Source organism: Erpetoichthys calabaricus, chromosome 14 (assembly GCF_900747795.2).
Source record: "Erpetoichthys calabaricus chromosome 14, fErpCal1.3, whole genome shotgun sequence".
NCBI lineage: Eukaryota > Metazoa > Chordata > Cladistia > Polypteriformes > Polypteridae > Erpetoichthys > Erpetoichthys calabaricus.
The window spans coordinates 59,512,547-59,539,739 of record NC_041407.2 but is presented as its reverse complement, the minus strand read 5'-3'; the positions used below and the strand labels follow the sequence as shown (position 1 = coordinate 59,539,739).

At 37.5% G+C, this 27,193-nt stretch overlaps 1 protein-coding gene across 1 annotated transcript; it reads left to right on the top strand.

The window, feature by feature from the left end:
* The first annotated feature begins 1,614 nt into the window (after window positions 1–1,614).
* On the top strand, window positions 1,615–26,441 carry gale (UDP-galactose-4-epimerase). Its single transcript, XM_028819750.2, has 11 exons — window positions 1,615–1,756; window positions 9,128–9,254; window positions 10,260–10,372; window positions 10,486–10,599; window positions 11,227–11,403; window positions 11,544–11,657; window positions 12,591–12,657; window positions 18,621–18,706; window positions 18,808–18,885; window positions 23,705–23,819; window positions 25,981–26,441. Exons 2-11 carry the CDS (start codon window positions 9,134–9,136, stop codon window positions 26,043–26,045), a joined length of 1,050 nt encoding a protein of 349 aa, XP_028675583.1. The 5' UTR covers window positions 1,615–1,756; window positions 9,128–9,133; the 3' UTR covers window positions 26,046–26,441.
* Window positions 26,442–27,193: the final 752 nt, after the last annotated feature.

The window sequence follows — 27,193 nt, the reverse complement described above, 5'->3', positions numbered from 1 at the left end:
CTTGTTATGTGTATGAATGGAAATAAGCGCCTTGAGCATGGGAAAGGTGCTATATAAATAAATTGTATTATTATCATTATCACGAGAAATTTCCAGCAACTATGTTGCCTGACAATAAATGTTCAAAGTAAAATTAGCAGGATTGTAATCTAGGTAAGCCAGTGTCCATGTGAAGATTGCATTTTCATTCCATATACAGATAACCTTTTTTTTCCTACTTTTGATTTTCATCCCACTTCCGTCATGAAAAGGATGTACATTTCAGGTCATTTGGTGACTTAAAATTGGTTCCAGATGAGAATTGTTTGAAATGTGATGAAACAGCCCCACCTCCAGTCCTAGTTCCTGTCGTGTTTCCAGAATAGACTTTGGCACCAACGTGTCCCTGAACTTGCCCCCTCTGAAATCCAACCATATCCCATCAATCCTCTAAACCAGTGGTCCTCAGTCATGGTCCTGGAGGGCCACAGTGGCTGCAGGTTTTTGCACTAACCCAATTGCTTAATAAGCACTTATTGCTCAAGTAACACTTCTACTTCACTTCAGTTGTCTCGCTCATTAAGATTTTGAACTCTTACTGCTTATTTTAGTCTTAAACAGTTGTATTCTTGGTTTTTAATCACTCCTAATTAGCAATAACATGCAAATGACAAAAGAGACCAGTATTTCTCCATTTAGCTTGTTACCATTTATACATGTGTATATCTATCATGCAGTATTGGGTTTAATTCAATTCTTGGAAGGAAAGTGAAGAGAGAAAAGTGAAGGACTAAGAATTAGTCATCAATTTTAGCCTTCAAATCATTTGGATGATATCCTTAGAAAGGGGAACAAAATCTAGGATATGAGAATTACCTGACATAGCAGAGTTAAAACACTAACAAGCCATGAAATTAAATTATTGGCAAGAATTGATTTCTAATTAAGCAACTGGGTTGGAACAAAAACCTGCAGCCACTGCAGCTCTACAGGACTGTGACTGAGGACCCTTGCAGTGTAAACAATGAATGAAAATTGTTGCCGTGGTTAAACATTTAGAAATCTGGCAACTCCACATCGATTAGTGGTCAGTGGCTTTTTGGAACTTCCACAGGTACTCCAGGTACTTTGGCTCCTGTATCAATAAAGAAATACACGTCATTACAACTTACAATACCCATATTTCACAGTACGAGAGATCAAGCACGTGCGTACATCCTAGTAGATAGATAGATAGATAGATAGATAGATACATGACCTGGCATCACATTCAGAGCTGCCACGATGTATTGTGGCCTGTCGTGGCGCTGCAACAAGAAAAAACGAATGCGGTTAATAACTTGGATGCACTTCCACGTGTAATGTTACCTCTTTTGCAGATCGAACAAGACTTGAAAAGCCGGATACACCGCGCAGCCACGTTTACAACGGATCGGTTGCTGTGGAGACGGCATCGCCCGCCTTAGACCAGAAATATCCGTAGCTCATTCGTTCTCTTACAGTTTCTCGAGCTTGATTGACAGCTGAGGTGCCCATTTTCCGGAGTCCCCGGGCCTGTCCGTGTGCCATTCTTTTAGATCCGCCCCTTTCCGTGACGTGTACTTTTTTTTAAAGCACGTGGCTCAGGGGCTTGAACGAGGAAGTGGATGTGGAGGGGCGGGTCCTTAAAGGGGTAGGTGCGCCGTCCAGGTCTTTACCCTGACCTGAATGACTATTCATTTAAACCGTGCCAAAGCCTTTACTGCCAGTCAAAGGTTACACTAGGCGAGGAGTGCAGGTATGACAAACTTAAAAAAATCAGAAAAATTATTAACTACTTTAACTTTAAATGTATATATTATATGGGGAGGGAAGTAATGAATGAGTGAGGCGACAGTGTCTCTTTAAACCAAAAACTGGAAGGCTGCAGTAGTGGGAACAGAGAGCTCCTTCAGTGTTGATGCATGAACCCGGAATAAGGATAGGACGTACGTGGAAGAAAACACGTTTTGTTTGGCGAAGTAGTTCCTGAGAGCTAATATGTTCAGGCGTGAAGCTTCGGGACAGTTTAATTTTGAATCGCTGAGTTCAAGTAAGTGAGAAAATGTAAAGTCGTCAGTAGTTTCAGAATCCCACCAACAGAGAACTCATTGACCTACACAGAGAGCGAGAGAGACGGAGATGGGGAAGGACTGGCACGAAATACATGTATCCGGATGAGTGAAATAAGATCAGTAAACTGACAGAAATCGTTGGAGTCTGAGAGTATCTACATTTGCTTGTTTCTTTTCTTTGACTCTGTTGTTTTTCGTTTAATAGCACAGTGTTCTCTGTATTAGCCCGTGGAATATGTTGAATTGTGATCTGCCACCTACCTAAATCAGTGAGAGCGCTGTACTAACCGGTGATGGACGTGTTTGATTTATTACTCATCACTCATAGGGTGTTGTTCTAGACATTCAGTACAAGGACCCAGGAAGCTGCATTCAATCTCAACATCACCGGACGAAAGACGACATTTACAATATTTTGTTTTTTTTCCTCGGAAAGATTCTAAAATTACCTCTTTAATGCTTCAGTGTTTTTCGTCTTTCATTTTAGAAGTAAAACATTGAAGGATGCTTTCTTAAAGTAGGTGCCGATTAGTTGGCTGAAAGAACAAGTGAAATGAAATCCAAGTATTTCGAGTGTGCTGTGAGTCAGACATAGAAGGTAAAGTAACATGATGCTTTCGTGTCTTTGGATTTTAGTGGAACTGAAATTTTCAGGGTACTCACAGTTGTTCATTTATGATTGTTTTTTTAAACTATAGCACTAATTTCCTCCGACTAAATCTAAAAACTGTTTGGTTACAATATTCAGTGTTTAATTGCTTGGTCTTAAAGTGCATTATACTATAAAACAAACAGACCACAAATAAAAAACGAGAATGACGACAATAATTTGTTAAGGGCAGCGTTGTAACAGAAAAAATGGGAACACGAGATTGCTGAACACACAAATAGAAGACTGTGAATGTTAAGGATGCACGCTGTATGTTTTGCGCCATCCAAATTCAGAAACAATCCGTGGGATTTGTGATCCACTTTCCTATAGTTTTATCTATCTTTGTGGAAGTATGTTTCTCCACAAAGCTTGTCTTAAAGTTAAATAAATAAGTTTGCATTTTGTGAATAACGGTAACGCAGGAAACGGGAGTAAAAAGTAATTGTATGGTGGTGTTTTGTCTCTCTTAGTTGTTTGCTATTCCACAAATAACTTATTTTAAAAAAATCAAATTAATGATCTTTTATTTTTCAATGTTAACACGATTGCAGTTCAACATCAGATTTAACAATAAGGCAGTACAATATTAGGATCAAATGCCAAACCAACACAGCAAAAAGATGATCTGGGAAGTATACCTCACAAATTTTGCATTGCAATCGGTGGTATGAGTCCTGGATGTAAAATCGTAAAGCAGGGTGTACTGTAACGGGAATGGACATGACATAAAAGGAGATCTGCAGACCAAACAGCTAGAGAATAAAACTAGAGAACAAGGTACAAAGTAAAAGTAGAGGTTAAACTGAAATTCTGAATGGAACTTTCAAGGCTGGCAGACCATATTTGTACTCCACACTGAGGTAGTAACATTATAATCAGGGATTGAGAAAGGTTGTTAAGTCAAAAAATAGTACAGGAACCATGTTCAAGAAAAATGTAAGTGAAAGTACAGAAGTTAAAAAACCAGAGAGGACATTTGAATATTCAGGATGAGTTTCAAGCAGGGGGACCCTTGAAAAGAGTCCTTGGGAGCGAGTCGCAGAAATTAGGAGCCACAAAGCTAAATGAGTATTTACTAAGTGCTGCAGCAGCATCTTGTCTACGTGATAGGTTGCCATTATTTATTATGTACGTGTTAACCAAATGATGGTCTGTATTTCAAACTCTTAATGCATTTGCTTTTTAGTTGCATGCTCCTAAATTTCCAGATTACATTGAATCCTATTTTGTTGTTGTGCTGAACTTTTCTTGCAGTGAACATGGAAAGTAGTAAGAGATACTGTACTTATATACATCTTTGATACATTTAACGTAATGAGAAAATGAATATCCATCTTTTTCATTTTCAGACCTGCTTAATCCAATTTTAGGGTTGTGGTCATTCTATTTTAGATTTCTGATATAGGATTTCTTTTTTCCACAAATGTTTTGATCAAAGTACACAGACAATTGTTGCTTCTTATCGGTAGCAGTGATGGCGTCTCTGTGGAGTTTATATGATCTCTGCACATTCACAGCTTTTTCCTGTAATGGAGCGTAGTCCAAGAAGCATGTTGTCAGATTGATTTAAACTCTAAATGAGAAAGTCTGCTTGGTCCAAAATTGAAATAATTGGCTAGATTATTATTGGTAACGTATGCTTTAATTTTCCAGATTTTCTGTGTAGTTGTAGAAAACTTGTATGATTTATCCTGCCAGTAGTGACATAGTTACAGTGACGTGAGCACACCATGCCACATTTATGGAGGTGGGCGTCTTGGCGGCCTAACACAGACTCTCATTGTTCACCTTTTAAAGGGGCCTTTTTAATGTGCTCCATCCGTGATGACTAACCGCATCTATGAATGCACAGTCTAATATATAACAGTTTTTATTCAGACATGATCTCTATATTTTCTAGAAAACCTCAAGTTTACTTCCATATTTAAAATTGGGATTTTTTTTATATAGCTAGATTGGCGCTGAACAGGATTATGCCCTGTTGTGTGTAATGATTGTGCAAGTTTAGAAGCATTCAGACTATAACAGAATCCCTTTATTGATGCACCCAGCCTTTGTTAGAGGCTGCTTGATTCAGTTATAGAGTAGAGGAATATTTATTTAAATGCAGACCTTTTAGCGGTTCTTTTTTTATATATTTATATATTTTTTTATATGTTTCCTCTTAATATTCAAGATTTTCTGACAAGTTGTTATCTGCTCTGAAGTGGTCCATTGTTCAGTAAGTATGATATGATGTGTAGCTGCATCCTGTCCAGGACTGGCATCTGCATTACTGCTGGCATAGGTATGGCACCCCAGGATCCCGTGATGAAAAATTAAGAGGAGAAATGGGGTAGGAGTTATTCTGAAGGAACAGTATGTCAAGAGTGTTTTGGAGGTGAAAACGACGTCGGGCAGAGTAATGATTATGAAGCTGGAAATTGGAGGTGTGATGATGAATGTTGTTAGTGCATGTGCACCACAAGTTGGGTGTGCAGTGGGTGAGAAAGAAGATTTTTGGAGTGAGTTGGATGAAGTAATGGACAGTGTACCCAAGGGACAGAAAGTGGTGAATAGAGCGAATTTCAATGGGCATGTTGGTTAAGGGAACAGTGGAGATGAGGAGGTGATGGGTAGGTATGGTGTCAAGGAGATGAATGAAGATGGTCAGATGATGGTGGATTTTGCCAAAAGGATGGACATGGCTGTGGTGAATACGTATTTTAAGAAGAGGGAGGAACATAGGGTTACGTACAAGAGTGGAGGAAGATGCACACAGGTAGATTACATCCTATGCAGAAGAGTTAATCTGAAGGAGATTGAAGACTGCAAAGTGGTGACAGGGAAGAGTGTAGTTAAGCAGCATAGGGTGGTGATCTGTAGGATGACGGAGATCAAGAAGAGGGAGAGGGTGAGGGCAGAGCCAATGATCAAATGGTAGAAGTTGAAAAAGGAAGACTGCAAGGTTAAGTTTAGGAAGGAGGTGAGACAGGCACTGGTTGGCAGTGAAGAGTTACCAGACAGCTGGGAAACTACAGCAGATGTAGTAAGGGTGACAGCAAAAAGGGTGTTTGGCGTGACATCTGGAAGGAGGAAAAGGAAACCTTGTGGTGGAATGAAGAAATACAGGAGAGTATACAGAGGAAGAGGATGGCAAAGAAGAAGTGGGATAATCAGAGAGATGCAGAAAGTAGACAAGAGTACAAGGAGATAAGGAGCAAGGTGAAGAGAGAAGTAGCAAAGGCTAAAGAAAAGGTGCATGATGAGTTGTATGAGAGGTTGGACACTAAGGAGACAGAAAAGGACCTGTACCGATTGGCTAGACAGAGGGACCGAGCTGGGAAAGATGAGCAGCAGGTTAGGGTGATAAAGGATAAAGATGGAAACATACTCACAAGCGATGAGAGTGTTTGAGCAGATGGAAACAGTACTTTGAGAGGCTGATGAATGAAGAGAACGAGAGAGAGAAGGGGTTGGATGATGTGGAGATAGTGAATCAGGAAGTGCAATGGATTAGCAAGGAGGAAGTAAGGACAGCTATGAACAGGATGAAAAATGGAAAGTCCGTTGGTCCAGATGACATACCTGTGGAAGCATGGAGGTGTTTAGGAGAGATGGCAGTGGAGTTTTTAACCAGATTGTTTAATGGAATCTTGGAAAGTGAGAGGATGCCTGAGGAATGGAGAAGTGTACTGGTGCCGATATTTAAGAATAAGGGGGATGTGCAGGACTGCAGTTATTACAAGGGAATAAAATTGATGAGCCACAGCATGAAGTTATGGGAAAGAGTAGTGGAAGCTAGGTTAAGAAGTGAGGTGATGATTAGTGAGCAGCAGTATGGTTTCATGCCAAGAAAGAGCACCACAGATGCAATGTTTGCGCTGAGGATGTTGATGGAGAAGTTTAGAGAAGGCCAGAAGGAGTTGCATTGCGTCTTTGTGGACCTGGAGAAAGCATATGACAGGTTGCCTCGAGAGGAGCTGTGGTATTGTATGAGGAAGTCGGGCATGGCAGAGAAGTACGTAAGAGTTGTACAGGATATGTACAAGGTAAGTGTGACAGTGGTGAGGTCTGCGGTAGGAGTGACAGATGCATTCAAGTTGGAGGTAGGATTACATCAGGTGATGGACAGGTTGACAGACGAGATTAGAGAGGAGTCCCCGTGGACTATGATGTTTGCTGATGACATTGTGATCTGTAGTGATAGTAGGGAGCAGGTTGAGGAGACCCTGGAGAGGTGGAGATATGCTCTAGAGAGGAAAGGAATGATGGTCAGTAGGAACAAGACAGAATACATGTGTGTAAATGAGAGGGAGGTCAGTAGAATGGTGAGGATGCAGGGAGTAGAGCTGGCGAAGGTGGATGAGTTTAAATACTTGGGATCAACAATACAGAGTAATGGGGATTGTGGAAGAGAGGTGAAAAAGAGAGTGCAGGCAGGGTGGAATGGGTGGAGAAGAGTGTCAGGAGTAATTTGTGACAGACGGGTATCAGCAAGAGTGAAAGGGAAGGTCTACAGGATGTTAGTGAGACCAGCTATGTTATATGGGTTGGAGACGGTGGCACTGACCAGAAAGCAGGAGACAGAGCTGGAGGTAGCAGAGTTAAAGATGCTAAGATTTGCATTGGGTGTGACGAGGATGAACAGGATTAGAAATGAGTACATTAGAGGGTCAGCGGAAGTTGAACGGTTGGGAGACAAAGTCAGAGAGGCGAGATTGCGTTGGTTTGGACATGTGCAGAGGAGAGATTCTGGGTATATTGGGAGAAGTATGCTAAGGATAGAGCTGCCAGGGAAGAGGAAAAGAGGAAGGCCTAAGCGAAGGTTTATGGATGTGGTGGGAGAGGACATACAGGTGGTGAGTGTAACAGAGCAAGATGTAGAGGACTGAAAGATATGGAAGAAAATAATCCGCAGTGGCAACCCCTAATGGGCAGCCGAAAGAAGAAGAAGAAGATAGAGTTTGGATTGAGCATTGTATCATTAAGTAACATCAAGGTAGCAATTCATCCATTCATTATCAAACTTGCCTAATCCATTTGGTACTCATGAGGCTCTGATACATGAACAAGCCCAGGATGTGGTCCCAGTCCATCACATTGCACACCCATCCACACACCTACAAGTGTTAATGTAACAAGCACATCTTTGAGATATGAGAGGGCAGCTACAGTAACTACGTAAAAGCTTGTGCTGACTTGGGAAGCACAGAGTGACTGCTCAGACACTATACATACAGACAGACTGTAACCAGGGTAGGATTTGAACCCAGGACTCTAGAAATGGAAGTATAAATGGATATGTTTATTTTAATGATTTTAAATGAAATTCATAGTATTGTCTTATCTGCACCGCAGAGAATGTTTTCATGCTCCTTTTAATAGAAATTAAGTGTATATTTGTGTAGTATTTTTCCTTGCTCTTTTAGAATATCTTCTTCCATAACCTTTACTATAATTATAATTTCCGGTTATCATGTTGACACTGGTTAGCACTGTAGCCCTACAGTTTATGCGGGCTAGGTTTTGATTTTGCACTGGTCATTTTCTGTAAAATAAAACTGCCTGCACTAAATAGTGAGTTTTGGGAAAATTTCCTAAATTACATATGCCATTTATGTGTAGACTTAGTGGCTTTAATCCGTTTGTACCTTATTCCAGGAACTCCTAATCTAATATAGCAGCATGATGATGGAGTAGTTAGTGCTGCTGCCTCACAGCTCCAGGGTCTCATTCTGTTAACATATTCTGCCTTTCTGCATGGATTTGTGCCTCTTTCCTTCCAAATCCTAATTACATATTGTATGCACAGGGTTTAGCAGTGATTGTAAATTGGTACATTATGTACGTGTGATTGATCATGAACTGTCATGGACTGCCGTTTTGGGTTATATACCTCGCTGGTGTTACAGAGCAGCACAAAGTGATAAAACAGTAATTCTTAGTTACTATGATCCATCCATCCATCCATCCATTTTCCAACCCGCTGAATCCGAACACAGGGTCACGGGGGTCTGCTGGTGCCAATCCCAGCCAACACAGGGCACAAGGCAGTAACCAGTCCTGGGCAGGGTGCCAACCCACCGCAGAGTTACTATGATCACATTGTGAAATCAAAGAGCAGGCAAAAACCGTGTGTTTTTCTCTATGTATTCTTTGAAAGATATTACTTCCACACAAGTACACTCAATACAACTTCCAATCCCCCGCAAAAGATCAGGAGAACATAGCACAGAATAGTCATATTTCTTAATTTTTTTTGTATTACGCATCATATTATCTTGTGATCTACAGTATACTGTAATTAGAATCAGCTTTGCCAAAACTTAGTGTTTTATCAAGTTAGTCAAAACTGATTATAAATTTGTAGTTTTTGATATTTTCATTTTAGTTACTTTACCTGTCATGCTAATTTTTCCAGGTGAAGATGGGTGAAAAGGTTCTGGTGACTGGAGGTGCTGGGTACATTGGCAGCCACTGTGTGGTAGAGCTTATTGAAGCTGGCTTCACTCCCGTGGTCATTGACAACTTCAGCAATGCCATTCGTAGTAAGTAATATCTCTTTTTCTTCAACAGCTCTCTAAATTTCTCCATTCCCTTATGCAAGTCCATCATGTTTAGAATAGAGCAGTATATCAGAAAGGGATAATGGCAGATGTAGACATTAAATGCATTATTTACTGAATATCCATTATACCTTTATCCTAATTTACAGTACTAAGTGCTAATAACTAAGAGGAAGGATGACCTTGGTGTGTATGAGTTAGATCACTTCTCAATTTCAAATTGGCCCCATGTGAGTGAGGGAGCTTTGTGATAGACTAGCACCATATCCAAAGCTGGTTCCTGCTATTGGAATAACAACAACATCAACATTTATTTATATAGAATGTTTTTATACAAATGATTTAGCTCAAAGTGCTTTACAAGATGAAGAAAGAAAAAATGTAAAAATTGGGCAATACTAAATAACAAAGAATAAAATAAGGTCCGATGGCCAGGGAGGACAGAAAAAACACAAAAAAAAACCCAGAGGGCTGGAGAAAAAAAAAACAAAATCTGCAGGGGTTCCAAGGCCATGAGACCACCCAGCCTCCACTAGGCATCATGCCATTTGTAATCCCTTCCGTGCTCTGCTGATGGAAGGCTTTAGGTTGCCTACTAAGTGTAAGAACAACAGTCAGCTTTCGTAGTTTGAAAACATGTCTAAAAATAAAATAGACAAAATGGAATAGTGTCCATTTTCATGTGAACCTAGATTATGCAAATTTTACAATGTTAACATTAATGTATGTTACAAATTGATATCACGATGTATTTAATGTGACTGTGTAAACAAGTCTTGTGATATACAATTGTCCCAACCAAAGCTTATGTTTCAAGCCTTATGCCAGATACTGCTTAGACATGCTGCAGCTCCTGGCAATCCTGTAATGGATGAATCAGGCCTAAAACAAATGAATGACTGATTTCTTTGAATTGTGAAATTCAGAATGTGTTTTAATGACTGATTGTGTACATTAAATTCTTTCGGTTCTGTCTCTTTTGTGAAGACAGTGGCACTCCTGAGAGCTTATGTAGGATTGAAAAAATCCTAAAGACCAAGATTGAATTCAGAGAGTTGGACCTCCTGAACCAGGCTGGTTTAGACCAAATCTTCAAAGAGGTAAAAAGGAAATAAACAAAACTTGCTGGTTTGCCTTCATATCAACTCAGCTTTATTTGTCTGTTCTTGTATTTTGTTCTCCTCATTTCTCGTTTCTCCTCATTTTTCAACAGCACCAGTTCTCTGCAGTAATGCATTTTGCAGGACTAAAGGCAGTAGGCGAGTCTGTCCAAAAGCCCCTCATGTATTATCGTGTCAATCTGACTGGAACCATCAACCTTTTGGAGGTGAGTTTGCTAATGAGGTTCTTGCCACAGATAAAACTTGAAGTAAAAAATGTATATGTGTATGTTGCAGTAAAGCAGTTGCTGGGATTTCTTTTTACCTCTGATGGCTATGGATTATAACATTGTTAGGAGGTGTTTAGTGAAGAATACATTTTAGAAAGGCTAAATTCATGATCAGTTTAGAAGCCAATACGTTTGATGTCACAGGCCAAATCCCCGGCTGGAGGCAGGTTTTGTTTTAGGCGACAAAGAATAAATCCTTTTTCATTGTTATGTGCAGCCCTGCTTGTTGGGGTTTGGTGGGATGCAGTGGGGCACTTTATCTTGGATAAACAAAATTTACTTTGTGTTGTTTGTTTATGGTTTTGTTTTCACTAACCAACATTTTATCACAAAAAGGTAGGGACAGATTATGTCTGTCATGCTTAGAGTTAAGATAGCCAGGTAATTGGAATTTAGTTTTTGCTGCAAATAGAAACAGTGGAATATAATGTAAAATTGAACTGATAAAACTAAAGTTGCTGAGAAAGACTGTTGAAATTTTTCTCTTATGCAGTCATGCTAAAATCCATCACATTTTTATAAATTTAGTGTTAATTGTGCACATCATATTTACTTTTCTTTTAGACTATGCAGAAACATGGAGTGCACAACATTGTTTTCAGCAGCTCTGCTACAGTCTATGGGGATCCTAAAAAGCTGCCCATTGATGAAGTTCATCCTGTAGGGGGCTGCACGAATCCCTATGGAAAAACCAAGTACTTCATTGAAGAGATGATTGTAGACCAGTGTCGTGCACAGAAGGTTAGTGGCAAAAAAAACAAATAAACTGGTGGGAACTTAGCCATAATTTTATATAACCATTAGAGTATGTATACATTTTCTTGTTTAAAAAAAAACAAACATATTTTCAGAAGCATTCTACAGCATTTTGTTCTTATTAGGACTGGAATGCTGTACTTCTGCGCTACTTTAACCCAATTGGAGCCCACCACTCTGGAATGATTGGGGAGGATCCACAGGGAATTCCCAATAACTTGTTGCCTTACATTGCTCAGGTAAGTAGGTTTCTAGCATTTGCAAAATGCTTATTATGTACATTGGCAAAGTTAAGAGTATGAATAATCTGTATTGAACATGAGCTGTTTGTGAAGTGCTGGCTGTGGTGGTAGGAGATAAAATTTGTATATATACTGTAGTATTTTTCTTTTTGGTATACATAGTTTGATATGTTTTCATGAAATTTCTGAAATCTTAACAAAAGTCTCAAAAAAAAATTAACAAATATGTAAAACTGCATGCATTGTGTATAATTCTGAATTATGAAGTTAAGGTTTGAGCAGTAGTGTAATGAGCAAACTGTTGGTGATAAATTCAGACTTCTATTCATGCACAAAGTAGCAAAACAATAAATAATATTGCAAGAATATAAATGTCAATCCATGTAGCAGTAGGTGCAAGGCAGGGGAGGCTGTTTTGTCAGCTGTACTACTTCCTAATTTGACTTCTACGTTGGCAACTTTTTACTTTTTCTAGGAGATATCTATGCTGTACTTCACATTGCCCTGTGCTATCTTAGAGCTTCCTGTGTCTCTGGCAATGACTTCAGCACATCTTTAAAAGATGTTTAGTAATTGAATTGGAAGCTCTGTACAATATTAATAGTAACAGGTCACATCATTTATGATTTAGAATGTGGGTGTTCAGTGTTGTTATTATTTTTTTTAATTGATGTTTTGTTTTAATTATTTCTTATTCCAGCCCTAGTGTGTGTGTGTGTGTGTGTGTGTTCGCCCTGCAATGAACTGGTGGCCTGTCCAGGGTCTGTTCCTGCCTTAGCTGGGATTGGCTCCAACAGACCCCCGCAACCCTGTACAGGACTAAGCGGGTTAGAAAATGACTGACCGACTGACTGTTGTTGTTTAGAAAGAAGTTAATGATATTAAAATATAATTTTATTTAGTAATCTCCAGTTGTTATTGTTTTGGTAGGTTGCAATTGGACGAAGAGAATACCTCAATGTTTTTGGCAATGACTACAACACACCTGATGGAACAGGTAGATTCTTACTTTTTCAAGCACCATCACTTTTTTAAGTACTTCTTCATGGTGATGTTCTACTGTAGGTGGTATTGCTACTGCATAGTCCCTGGACCCTGTCTCGTTTCTGTACGTGGTGTAAGAAACTTCCTTATGTTTCCTCCTATCATCCTAGGGATGCTGTGAGTTCTCCTCATCAAATTAGCTAACATAAATAAAGAAGCTTTATTCTATTCCATCCCTGCAAGTTGCTTGTAAAATGATTTTATATTGCAGATATGTATATGGCTTAATTCAGCAGTATAGCTTTTAACAGAGTGGAATGCTTGAGCTCAATGAAAATTCAAACTTGTCATATAATAATGTCCTATGCTGAGTATGGGAAAAATAATACTATATAATAGTGTAACTCTACTTGTATTTTTTAACCAAACTTTTTAACATTAGTATCTTTCCACTTTGATTGATCTACAGTTTTAAAACATATGGAACAGAGTGGTAGGATACTGTAAAGGGGACATGTACATTTCTCGGCTCTCTAATAAGTTATTGTCTTGACTGCGCAAATTCCTTACTTTCATCTAACAGTGACTGTTGTCTGAAACATGAGATTGTCCAAAATAGTAGAGTCCATATTGCCATTTTAATTTGATAATAAGGGAAGAACCCAGACAGAAAAAAGTCTCAAATTACACTCTGCCACATTAATTTTAAAAGTGATGTGTGTTACAACATACTTGTCTCCGAAATGTACTTCCAAGATCAACATAAATGATTAAGAAAAATGAATAAATTATGAAATATACATTTTTATATAAATTGTATAGGGCTGTGTATAAAAAAACACTTAAGATATCATTTGTTTTACATTATGTGGGGCATCCCTCCATTTTCTAAGCCTTTTATCTAGATTAGGGTTATCAGCAGGCAGTGCTTGTCCTGGCCACAGTTGATTATAAGGCAAGAAGAAATCCTGTTTATCACAGGACACACTTACTAATATAGGCCACATATGAAGTAACCTGTCCATGTTTACGATATAGGGGGAGAGTAAAGTATCTGAAGAACAATCCACACAGAGTCTGGAGCTACATTTCAGCACCAGTAATCATCATCATCATCATACTCTCAATGTTGCAGGAAACCATTGTTGTTGCAGCATTGAGAGCAAGTCAGGAACCAACAATGGATGGCGTGCATGTCTAATGTAGTTAATTTCCTCTTTAAGGCCTAAAAGAGGATGACCTTTTATCTTCACTTTTCTTCAGAGACTATTTCTATTAGTTGCAGTCAAACTATAATTTCTTTGCCAGTGTTGTAACATGTTCTTGAACAAATGCATACAAGAAACTATTCAGAATATCAAGAGATCTGCAATTTCATATTGTTTTAACAGTGTAGGATATGGCCACCTTATGAAAGTCTTATGAAGTAATGTTCGTTTAGAGAAAATGCAAATGATTGAACAATTTTTAAGATCTGAGACCTAACACCAGTGCGTAATACTGCATGACCACAAATAACTGTGCATAAATCTGAATGGCATATTTTCCTAAGAAGTTATTTTATACAGAAGTTGTTATTTTTTAAAAGAGTGAAAATGTAAGCCATTGCTAATTGCAATGTACATCTAGTAAATGGAAGATTGAGTTGAAAGCCGGAAACACTTCTCAATGTTTCACCATTGTTTTCTTTTTATATTATATTTTTTTTCACATTACATTTGTAAAACTGTACAGTGTTCTTGTAAGTGCTTTATAAGAACAAACTGAATTAAATTAACTTGATATAGCACCTGAATGGACACTGTCAATCTATTTTAAAAATGGATTGGTGTGATATTTTGGATTCAGAAAGGGCTGGGAGAATATCCCCTTTGGTGAAGCAAAGAAAGTGCCTATAACAAATAAAGCACTTAGGAATATTTTTTTTTCCGGGGGGAAGAGTGATAGTCATTGTCAGTCTGAAGCCACTATTGTGGTGGCGTCTACCTCAAAGCAGTTAAATATAAATTATTCAGTGTATGACACTTTAACATTGTTGTATTCTTCCAATGCTGGGGGCCACTCAGGATTTCTCATTTCAGTTTTAGATCAGTCTTCCTTAAACTATCAGCATTTTTGCTTATTTTGTAACTGTTTTTAGATTAATGCTCGGCGGATTGCTATTTATTTATTTATCTATTTATTTATTTAGTCTAATAGGTGCAGATATACAGTAGTCGCTGTGGCCAGAATACACCATGCTTAATAGTATAGTGAACATAGTCAAATGCATACTAACACAGACATTCTCAAACCCACTTAATTCAATTTAAGATTGCAAATAAAATAATATGAATTATTATGAATAATATCCATAATTATAAGAGCCTTCTGGTAGTAACTGTAATCCCAAGTTCCAAAACTCTGGAGGGAGGTAATGATAAAAACTTATTGGAGTGGGAATATTTTACTAAAGCATCAGGTTGCTTTACATTTCTAGTTCTTGGCTCCCAGATGAACAGGTTCCTGTGTCTGTGAAACTTTAAGGCTTTGAATTCCTTGGCTGCTGGAAATTTGATAGTGTTTTATGTTTATGTAATTAACTGTCCAATTTAATTTTGCATAAATTAGAACCATCCATTCACTTTTAAAACCTTGCTTAATTCAATCTTTTTCTGGCAGCATTGGCACCTCATCCATACTTGGTTCTTACCTTGTGCCCAGTCTTTTCTCACGCACTCAATGATGCTACCAATCATCCTAATCTTTAAGTCTGTTGGCTGTTGGAAGAAAACACATGCATTGTCATAGAAAAGGAGCAGGTTTCATACTGTGACCACTGTAATATTTTTGTAGCAAAAGTGAGAAGTGTATTGTTTGGTGGGCTGTGATTCCAGTGAATACTTCTTATAAGACAGCTCAGAGTACATAGTTCAGACACAAGTAGATACGGTTTCTTTGATATTGATACATACATAGTTTTATGAACTCTTCTGCTTCCTAGAAAGCCTGTAAATGAAACATTAAGATCATCAGAAATATGTAGATCAATTTGCAAATAAAATTAATAAACTAATCTTTTGATGCAAATGTGAATGATTTCTTTAACTAGTAATGTGATTAATAAGTATAAGGGTGTTTGTTAAATCAATGTAAAATAGTGTTTATTGGAATTTTTTCCAGTTTTGCTGTAAATGGGTGTGTTTTTGTTTTTTTTTTTGTTTGTTTTTTACATATTTTTCTTCAAAAACATTTCCTGGAGAGGGTAGTCTGTGTTTTTTCTTTTTATTGTATAACATAAATCAACTTAAACTTATTGTTATTGCACATGTCACTTAAATATTTGTCCAGAGTGATAATACTACATAACTGAATCCAAATTCTGATTTCACAACATTTTTTTAAATCTAATGTATATCCTGTTTAATTATGTAAAAAAGCCTTCTTAAGAGGACAGATTATTTCATATCTTTCCCACAGAAATAAATTAGAAACCAAGAAGTTATCAGAGCTAACAAGCGAAATTACTAGAATAGATCAAGAACATGCCAGGTGTCCAAGTGAGGCTCTTCATAGGAAAAAGCAGGCTCTGCAATTTTAACAACCAAAGAAACTGAACAACTCCTTTTTAAATCAAGACATCATTACTATGAACAATGAAGAGATAGCTAACAAGCTCTTAGCTCATCAGATCCACAAGCAAGAAGTTCGCAATGCAATCCCAGCAATCACCAACACGAACGGAGATAAAATCATTGACCATAAAAATATAATGCACACATTTAGAGACTACTATAAATCCTTATATTCTACTGAGTTTTTAAAAAAGACAACACACAATCTAATGCATTTCTGGATGCATTACAGATACCACACATAGATACTCTTAGAGCAGAGGAATTGGATAAACCTCTGGTGCTATCAGAATTACTAGATGCTATAAAGTCACTTCAGAGTGTGAAAGCAGCAGACCTTGATGGCTACACTGTCGAATTTTATAAGAAATTCTCCACTCAGCTAGCTCCCCTCTTATTAGCAATATTTACAGAAGCTAGAGACAATCAAATTCTACCTCAAACATTTTGCCAAGCATTAATCACCATCTTTCCTAAACAAAATAAGGACTTATTACAATGTGCATCATACAGACCAATTTCACTTCTGAATAATGATGTTAAGATACTCTCAAGTCCTAGTTAGAAGGATGGAGAAAGTCCTGCCTTCAGTAATATCACAAGATCAAAATGGATTTATTAAAGGCCGACACTTAGCGTCCAATTTTCGACACCTGTTTAATGTAATATATTCACCAGCAAAGTCAAACACCCCAGAGATGATATTATTGTTGGATGCAGAAAAAGCATTTGATATGATTGAATGGAACTACCTTTTCACTACATTAGAGAAATTTGGGTTTGGCCCAAACATTTGTGCATGGATCAAACTACTGTATTGTACTGTACTGTATACGGTTTGCATTAACAACATCTGTTCAGACTACTTTAAACTAGAACGTGGTACCACACAAGGATGTCCCTTGTCACCACTGCTATTTGCAATCGCCATTGAACCACTGGCAGTTCACTGTCAAAATGCTTATCAGATAAAGGGGATTATCAGAGAAGGACTTGAACAGAAAATTTATCTATATGCAGATGATATGGTACTGTATATATCAGACCCACAAAATACTGTGCCTGCAGTCTTAACAGCACTTAGTTTTTAATATCTGGAAAACATTTGGGATTAAATTACTTAGAGATCTTTATACAGACAACATCTTTGCATCGTATGAACAGTTACATTCCAAATTTTACTTTCCAGCAACACATTTCTTCCACTACCTTCAAATTAGAAACTTTGTTAAACAGAACCTGCCCGATTTTCCTCATCTCCCACCTTCCTATATGCTGGAAAAAATATTGTTCAGTTTCGAGGACTCAGACAGCATTTCTGCAATATATAAAATTATCTTACAGTCACTCCCTTTCAAAGATCCAAGAGGACAATGGGAAAAGGATCTCTCACTCAACATATCAGAAAAGGAGTGGAAAGTAGCAATGCAGAGAATTCACTCAAGCTCCATATGTGCAAAGCATACAATTATCCATCTCAAAATTATATATCGAGCACATCTGTCTTGCTTAAAACTATCCAAAATGTTTCCAGGGCAAGATCCAACCTGCGGACGCTGCAATCAAGTTCGAGCCTTACTGGGTTACATGTTTTGGGCCTGCACCAAATTAACATCATTCTGGACAAAATATTTTAAGTGCCTTTCAGACAGCTTTGGTGTCACAATCCCTTCTAACCCATTAATACCTGTGTTTGGCATTCTTCCAGATGGGCTTAAAGTGGAGAAGGACAAACAAATTGTGATTGCCTTCACTACATTATTGGCACGCAGACTTATTTTGCTAAACTGGAAGAATTCTAACTCTCCTTTTAAGTCAGTGGGATGTCTTATATTATATGAAATTGGAAGAAATCAAATTCTCACTTAGAGGATCTGTGCAGAACTTTTTCAAAACCTGGCAGGATCTAATCAATAATATTTTAGAATAAGCTCTTAAAGCACTGAGGAAGCAGATTCTCTTCCCATTTCTTTTACTTCTCCATTTATGTTTATCTGCCTATTAAACTCATCAATTTATTTATTTTTACTAGCTTTAAGTTTTACTCCGTTGGCCATGCTGTCTTTCTCAGGGGTGAGGGGTTGATTTGTTTTCAGTCCTATTTTTTGTAAAAATTGATCTATTTGTATGGAATGTTTACAATAAAGTCAATAAAATTAAAAAAAAATAATAATAATTACGTGAAAAACGAGGAGTAACTTTGGAACTTTTCATTGACATTTCTTATTTGTAAATCATGCTGCTTTTATCAAACTTAAATGATGGAATGAGTATTCTGTGGGGCACATGCAGATTAGAATATCATTCTGTTATGCACCCATTAAAATAAACTTGAATTAATATTCTCTCTGCCTCTTCACAGGGGTGCGCGATTATATCCATGTGGTTGATCTGGCAAAGGGACATATTGCAGCTTTGAAGAAACTAAAAGAAAATTGTGGTTGCAAGGTAGAGAATTTGCCATTTTTTTATTCTTTTTTTATTTTTTTTGTTCCTCCACTCTGAGGATGGTGTTACCCAAACCTTTCTGTTTTTCTTGTTGTGTGAAGGTATATAACCTTGGCACTGGAACTGGGTACTCTGTACTGCAGATGGTCCAAGCTATGGAGAAGGCTTCTGGGAAACAGGTAATTTTGTGTTCCTTAAAAATATTTAGTGTGAAATGTTTGGTTATTCTAATGTAATGTCAAATAATCATCTCTCATAGAACAAAATAATATAAATCTTGTAGTACAAAATGCATTTTTTTTTTTTTACTTTATTTTATGATTGACTTGTTCTCTTTTTATTTATTTTTTTCTTATATAAAGCATTACACACCTCTTCATAAATTTGTAAAACTGAAAGTTTACAGTGTATTAAAAAATGTACACTGGTACTGCAAGCAACAATAGCTATGTAGATAATTGCAGTTATTATTCCATATTGCTTATAACTACTTGTGGACTTGCCAATATGATCATTTTATTCTTCTCTTTAAGTGTGATGTAGAAATACATAGCTAAATTATACTTAAGCCAGAAATTAATTAGTAATTGCAGTGTAGTAGTTAAGTAATTACTGTGTCGTATAGTGTAACTAGCTGTGTTACCTGGCTTTGCTTGGGAAGTTTCCTAATACAATGAGTGTCGGTTATAGTGTCATTGGTTAATTGGAGGTAAGAAAATTGCTATGTAATTAACTTAGAACATTTTGTATACAATATTTGTAGAAGCTGACCTTAAAGTCATCAACAGTTTTAGAAGGTGCTCCTAACTCTTAGATATGATCCGTAAAATTGTACATAACTGAATATTCCTGCCATTGATCAATTGTTTCTTTTCCTAGTGATTGGCCTCAGCTTTTATTAATGGTCACTACAAAGCACACTATTGCAGGACAGTTTCACTATTTTAATTCAAAAGAATGATCAGTAAGAATAATGGGAATTTTGGGAGTTTTTACTACTTATTGTTTAGTAATACATTTTATTTATATAGCGCCTTTCCCATGCTCAAGGCACTTTACAGAGTTTATGAAAGAACGGCAGGGTATACAGTACATAGCATTATACTAAACCAGATAAATAAATAAAGAAGAGTATGATAGTAAATTCAAAGAAAAGCCTAACAGACAACATAATGATGGTCTAGCACACACACACACACACACACAGGTTACATGAGCATCTTGACATAGAGGTAAACTGAGAGAAGGGTAATAAAGTCAGGTAGAGCTAAAAGCCTTCCTGAACAGATGAGTTCTGAGTTGTTTTTTAAAAGAATTCATGGAGTCAGCTGATCGAATTAATTTTGGTAGGTCATTCCAGAGTCTGGGTGCTATACAGCTGAAGGCCTTGTCATCCATGTGTATGGTACAAGATTACCAGAAACAGAGGACCTTAGTGGACGGACAGGCACATAGTGATGGAGAAGGTCACTGATGTAGTTTGGCGTAAGGTCGTTTAAGTCTTCATAGGTTATTAGCAGAATTTTATATTCAATTCTGTAGGACACAGGGAGCCAGTGAAGGTGAAGCAAGATGGGTATTAAGTGCTCGCTACTGCTGGTCCATGTAAGGACTCTTGCAGCCAAGTTTGGAATAAGCTGGAGCTGTGATATAAGATTAGAAGGGGCACCTGCCAGGAGGGAGTTACAATAATCGATACAGTATGTGTTAAAATCATGGACAAGTTTCTCAGTGTTAGAAAAGGAGAGGAAGGAACGTACACGGGATATGTTACGGAGGTGAAAGTAAGAATATTGCTTAATGTGATTTATGTGGGTGGAATAAGAAAGGGAGGAATCAAAAATGACACCAAGATTCTTTGCAGTAGAGGCAGGTCTGACGAGATCACCGCCAAGATTGACTGGGAAGAAGCTCATTTTATTAAGTTTCACTTTAGTCCCAATTTGCAGGAGTTCAGTTTTGTTGCAATTTTTAATTTTAAAGAGTTCTGCTCTATCCAGGTTTTAATTTCACTGAGGCTAGTTGTGAGCTGAGAAAGTTCTGATGAAGTTTCACTTTTAACATTGAAATAGAGTTGAGTATCATAGGCATAAAAATGATAACCCAGTCCAAAGCTACAAATAATATGGCCAAGGGGAAGCATATAAATACAGAAAAGCAGAGGACCGAAAACAGAGCCCTGTGGAACTCCTTGTATGACTGGCGCAGTGCTGGACCTGCTGTTGCCAAGACTAACAAACTCTTGCCTGTCAGTCAGATAGGACTTGAACCACTGGAGGGCAGTGCCAGAGATACCCAGCATGTTCTCCATTCTGGACTGTAGAATGTCATGTCTGACAGTGTCAATTGCTGCACTGAGGTCTAACAGAATTAAGTGAGGAGACTGTACATCACACAAGTTGCCTGGCACGCTGCCTGCACAAGTGTACGCAACAGCACATGGGTTGTGCTGTGGATAGTGCAGACAGTGTAGGCGCTGCTGAGACACACAACATAAACATTTCTTTGTGCTCTGGTCTGGTCCATAAAATTTTTTCTGAACATAATAAAGATAGGAATCTCCACAGTGGGCTGCAGTAATGTGCCCTGACACTAGGCCCTTGCCTAGACAGCCTATGCTTAGAAACAGCCCTGGGCACACTAGCATCTTTTCTTGTTGTTTGCCTATTATTTTGCCTTTTTTCTCTGTAGTTTGCTTCTTTCATTGACTCCTAATAATGACAATTATCAATACCTGAAAATCAGGATGAAAATATTGTTAAAGGCTAAACTGCTATGTATATTTTAATAAAAATGTACAATTTTTTTTTTTTTTTTTTTTTTTTTTACAAAACTTAGTTATATAATTTCTACATTGACTCCAAAACACAGAAACTGGGAAATAACAGCTGACTTAATTAGGCTAGGAATCCAATCAAAAACACAAGTTAGTTAAAGCAAAAACCTACAGCCATCATCGGTCTCCAGCACCGACTTTGGGAACCACTACTCAGTGTGATTGGTTAGAACACTTGTTAAATTTTATATGGATGTATTTTAGGGATTGGCTCCAGCAGACCCCCGTGACCCTGTGTTCGGATTCAGCGGGTTGGAAAATGGATGGATGGATGTATTTTAGTGCCATTTTATACTACTCATGTCAATGGTTTATCGTCCCTGGCAGAGTTTTGTTAATTTTACATTGGAAGCACAGTAAATCATTGTCATCCAATGTAAAGTACAGTTTGTTGAAAAAAAACAGCAAAAATATGAATAATACAATGTGGAAGTCTGTTGGAAGTCTATTTTCATTTAAATGGAAAACTGCAGATTTAGTATCTGTTTTTGACTGAAATATGAGAGATGTTTTATTTTATGAACCTGCCTACTACATTGTTTGCCTTTCCACCTAAAGAGTTAATATTTGGGGTCTTTTGAGATGTCAGTATGAACCAAAAGATAACCTGAGGCCAAATATTTACTCTAGGATCACTAAAGTCTTTACCCTGGTTGGGTTCTTATATTATGCAATGGATTATTTGAGTTGTTCACATTTCAAAATGCTATTTAGAAAAGATAGTGTGGGTGTATAGTACTTACACTTATATACACACAACTTACACATACATGTCCTGCAATGGCACACACAAACATATATAACTGTGTGTGTGTATATGTGTGTGTATATATATATATATATATAATATATATATATAATATATATATACAATATAGTGTTATTGAACTTGTGTATTTAAAGAAAACCTGCCCCACCACACCATCATGTTAGTCTTAAGGGACCAGTTCACTGGCTGTAATACACTGAAGTAGATGATCCTTTTTGCATAACGCAAGGACAGCTGGATTGTGTCAAATGTCTACCAGTCTTAAATCTTTTCCAGCACATTATTATATGTTATAGTTTTCATTATTTACATAATTTACTCAAGCGTTACTTTGTGTTATTTGTCAGTTGCATTTTCAAGCTTCCGTTTATTTATTATTTTTGTCATAGCCAGACAATAAATTCGTAACACTAAGTGTTGTAGTTTAACTTATGTCTAACAGCAATGTCATTTGGAGGCTGCACATTTAGTTGTTACTATGATTTGGAACCTTTTAAGTGATTGTTGCTGTGGGGGTGTACCAGCCCACTTCAGGCACTGTTTTCTCCACGTCAGTATATTGTAGTGATGTCTTGGTCAGTACAGAAATGAAGACAGTCGCTACCTGCTTGTGTTGGGCACAAGGAAACCAGCGCTCCTGTAACTGGCAACCCAACTTGAGCTTTATTGCTAAACACATCTTACTTGAGCTTAGTCAAACATTCTTCCTTCAACTTCACAGCTTAGGCCGCATATCCCATATAGTGGTTGAAGTGAAACCATAAAGGAGGTATTCTGTGTTGTTGATGTTTTGTGCCCCTGCGTGATGACATCACATTATAATCTAGTGGATGCCCTTGGAGATTGGAGTGTGTTTTATTTTAGTATAAATTATCAAGGAGCGGGGGTTGTACTGTTCAGATCGGATTGTGTTGGTGTTAGTATAACCTTTGAGCCCTTCAAGCCCTGATCCCCTCTCTTTTTCCTGTGCAGAACTCTTTGCCTTCTTCACTCCTTACATCTTAATGCTAGTGCTACTGCCTGCAACCTTTATTTGCATACATGGGAAGCCCCATAAATCTGTGCGATCACTTCTCAGTGCTATGCAATGAAATGGAAGCTCTATTTTAGGTTTGAGGGGTGTTTTACTTGTAAATATTGATAGATAGATAGATAGAACATTTCAACATATCTATCTATCTATCTATCTATCTATCTATCTATCTATCTATCTATCTATCTATCTATCTATCTATCTATCTATCTTTTCATTTAATGTAAATATGTAAGCTTTATTAATTAATTGTACACGTTTGACTTTTTTTGCTTAATTTTTAACATTTGGCAATACAAATGGCATAATTACTGATAATGTGTATGTGTGTGTGTGTGTTTTCCCCCGTCTAATTTTCAGATCAAGTATAAGGTGGTGCCTAGAAGGGAAGGTGACATTGCCTCTTGCTATGCAGATCCTACACTGGCAGAAAAGGAGCTAGGATGGACAGCTGTCTTTGGACTTGAGAGGATGTGTAAGTTTTATTTAAGAGAGAAAATAAAAATAATACTAGTGTGATTGTGCCAACATAAGAAAAATAAGAAATCTGACAAATGAGAGGAGACCATTCGGTCCATCAAGCTCGTTCATTTAGCAAAAATAGCTCAACTGTCCCAATATCTCATCCAGGTACTTCTTAAGGATTGTCAAGGTTTCTGCTTCAACATTCATATTTCAGTACTTTGTACCAGACTTCCTCAACTGTTTGAGTTGGTTACTTTGAAAGCAACATTTTTTAATTATTCTATTCTATTTTATTCTATTCTATTCTATTGTAGCAGTTAGCAAATAAATCTACGTATCTTTACGCTTTATTCAACACATTTTCCTCACTGGGGTTATAGCATCTCAGAGTACCCCTTGGCAGCAAGTGGAACAAGGTGGGAACTCACACTAAATCAATACACAATTTTGAGTCTTCTGTTCACCCTAACTGTTAACCTATACCTTCTATTATGACTGCATCTCTATCATTTCTTTGTTGTGTTACAGACTATGCACTAAGAGTGATCATGAGAGTATAACATGTCCCCTAACACCATCATGATTCCGACTCTTTGACAAATACTTTTTTTCACCCCTGTATGTTTCACTTGAATAGAAAGTTGGGTATACATGTTACGTGTTAATTAAAGAAAACTGATAAAGGAAAGGCCTGAATAAACTGTGCTGCTGTGAGATGTCAAACCAATTTTAATGTATATTGGCTTGAATTCTGCAAATGTGAAGAATTGTACTGAAAGAAAGAAATCTTATTTCTTGATCTTTTGATGATGACTATGAAAAAACTGTCTTTAGTTGAGATCTGGGGTCAGATTTAGAAAATTTGTTTACTGTATACACAATAAAGGGTCCAAAGTATGTGTACTCAATAATCAAAGCAAAAATCAGGATGTTTACTGCAAATCTAACCCCTTTGTACGCGTTGCAGTGAAAGTGGTTAATGACAACACCCTTGATCAAGTTGGAAAATGTAGCAAAACCAGTTAAATGATGAATCACTCGTATAATAATTCATATCACTGAGCCATTATTATAATGTGCGTTGACATAATGAATATGATTTACAAATTCTGTTTTAGTTCCCTTTGAAAAGCATCAATTCTGCGTATTTGCACTGAAGATTTTTTTTTATTTGTTGTCAGTTTACTTGTTGTCACTTCTTAGGAAACTGGCCATTAGGCCAAGAATATCTCAACTAAGCTTCACTCCATCATACCTGCTGTGCCGGAAGTCATTAACCAACTGAAAAGGCACTGCATTCAGTTTTCGTATAGTGTGGGTATATTAACATAAATCTGAACATGTTTATGCCAATATAAAAAGGCAATCTGCAGCAGTGTCCAGTTTTTCTAACCTATTAGGAGCACTTTATTGCAATTCGGGCACCTAGCGAGAATGAAACTGCTTTTCTTAACCTTAAGCAGTGACTTTCCATCAATGCATAAGTCATCTGTGATACCAGGATGAGACTAACAAATGTCATGGTTCGTTGGCCTGAATCAACCCTGGATTAATTTATGCTAAGATAAAGTAGCATTGGCTGTACATGGTAGCAAGCTTGTTGGTAAAGTAACTGGCTTAACTCTTAGTTTTTCATATGGTCAATACTATTAATTATAACAGCAACTATGTCATTACATGTGTCAAGTGATAGGGGCTATCCACTCAGATGCTGGGGCCTTACACCTTTCCTTGACCCCCAGAACACAGAATAGAGTTGCTACAATGCTGCACAGAGGACTTGACACGTCAGGTGAGAGGCTGCTTTGTAGCATTGTGATTACACATGTACAAGGTTGATTAGCGTAGTCCATATATGTTTGTTTCAGGGTGGGGATCGTGGCACGTACACATACACATATTTACAAAGTGATTGTGATTTATAAAGGTAACTTGTGTAAAAATGTGCGTACTCCAGGTTTTATAAATTGGATTTGTTTTTGGCATATTCATTTTCCTGTTTTTTGGTATACACATTTTCACATGGAACATTATCATCCTGGAACATAGTTTTACCATCAGAATTTAATGGTTTACTGTAAGACATAGGACACCAAGGAGAAATAATGGACTGTTTTAAGGTGTTTTATAACTGATCTATGTGTCAAAACCTTTCTTTTCTTTTCTTACAGGTGAGGACCTGTGGCGTTGGCAGTCTCGGAATCCAAATGGCTTCAGCAAAGCCACATTGTGTTAGCAGGAACTGCTCTACTGTTTTAATGTGACCATTTGGAATGTAGATAGACTGGGCATTGCAAGTGATGCTTTTGAAAGGAACTCCACAGAAATGAATACTGTTTCGAGTACTAAACTTTATAACTGGATTAATTGTTAATAAGAAGACTGATGGATAGTTATTCATGACAAACTGTTCTGTTAAGCATAGTTTTTTACTTTTTAATAATGAAGATTTTTTGTAAAAATATTTTGCTGCTATAGCAACAATTGAAACCTCTCACTGTAAGAGAATACATTTTTTGTATCATGTCAGGGGGCACAATAGAAGAATCAAGTATGGTCAGATTATTATACTTGAATGTGGCTAAATAAATGAAGTAGCATTTTTAATTAAAGTTATTTACAGTATCTACAATGTTACTATTTGTTTAATATGTATTAATAATACAATAACAACAATAATAATAACAATGAAGCACATTACCTGCATTGTGAGAGAGCATCAGTTACGGAAATTGGAGCGATTCCCAGAGGGTGATCTTGCTTGCAGGATCCTCATTGTTGAGGTCCCAAATGGCTGGACCAGGCCATGGGGATGCTCATGTAATACCAGGCTGTGGCAGATAGATGGCCATTTCCGGAGGGTGGGTCTGCACCACGTTCCTGCCTGAGGGGCTGCCAATCAGGATCCTGAGCTGTTTCGTTGTGTGGTGAATGCAGCAATGTGCTGTACCAGTACATGCTCCCCAATCTGACCTGACCTGACTTGATGGTTACAAGGTGCAATAGATGCATAACACGCTTAAACATGATTTGTATGGTGTAAATGGTAATAAATTAGCATTTAGAGTTACTGATCTGGCCAGAGGTGGAAACCGATCCTAGAAGGAATGTCATTCCTCTGCTGGGCACAACTGGGTACCACACTCATTCTTACTAGAGCAGTTTATACTCATTGTTAACCTAACCTGCACTTCTTTGGGGAAAAACCCACAGAAACATGAAGTGAATTTGCAAAGTCAATGTAGCGAGACATCAAACTGGCTTTCAGACTCTGGACTCTAAGCTGTGAGACAGCAATGCTAACCATTGTGCTACCATACTGGCCACCTGTTACCAAGTTCAGTTTTATGTATTTTTAGGTGTAACATACTTCCTTTTAAGTAT

What these genes read in the sequence shown, in the direction of transcription:
- gale (XM_028819750.2), top strand. Translation starts at nt 9,134, where the DNA reads ATGGGTGAAAAGGTTCTGGTGACTGGAGGTGCTGGGTACATTGGCAGC. An exon ending in CTTCAGCAATGCCATTCGTA is followed by an intron (nt 9,255 to 10,259) that starts GTAAGTAATATC and finishes TCTTTTGTGAAG; the next exon opens with ACAGTGGCACTCCTGAGAGC. An exon ending in TGTTGCCTTACATTGCTCAG is followed by an intron (nt 11,658 to 12,590) that starts GTAAGTAGGTTT and finishes TTGTTTTGGTAG; the next exon opens with GTTGCAATTGGACGAAGAGA.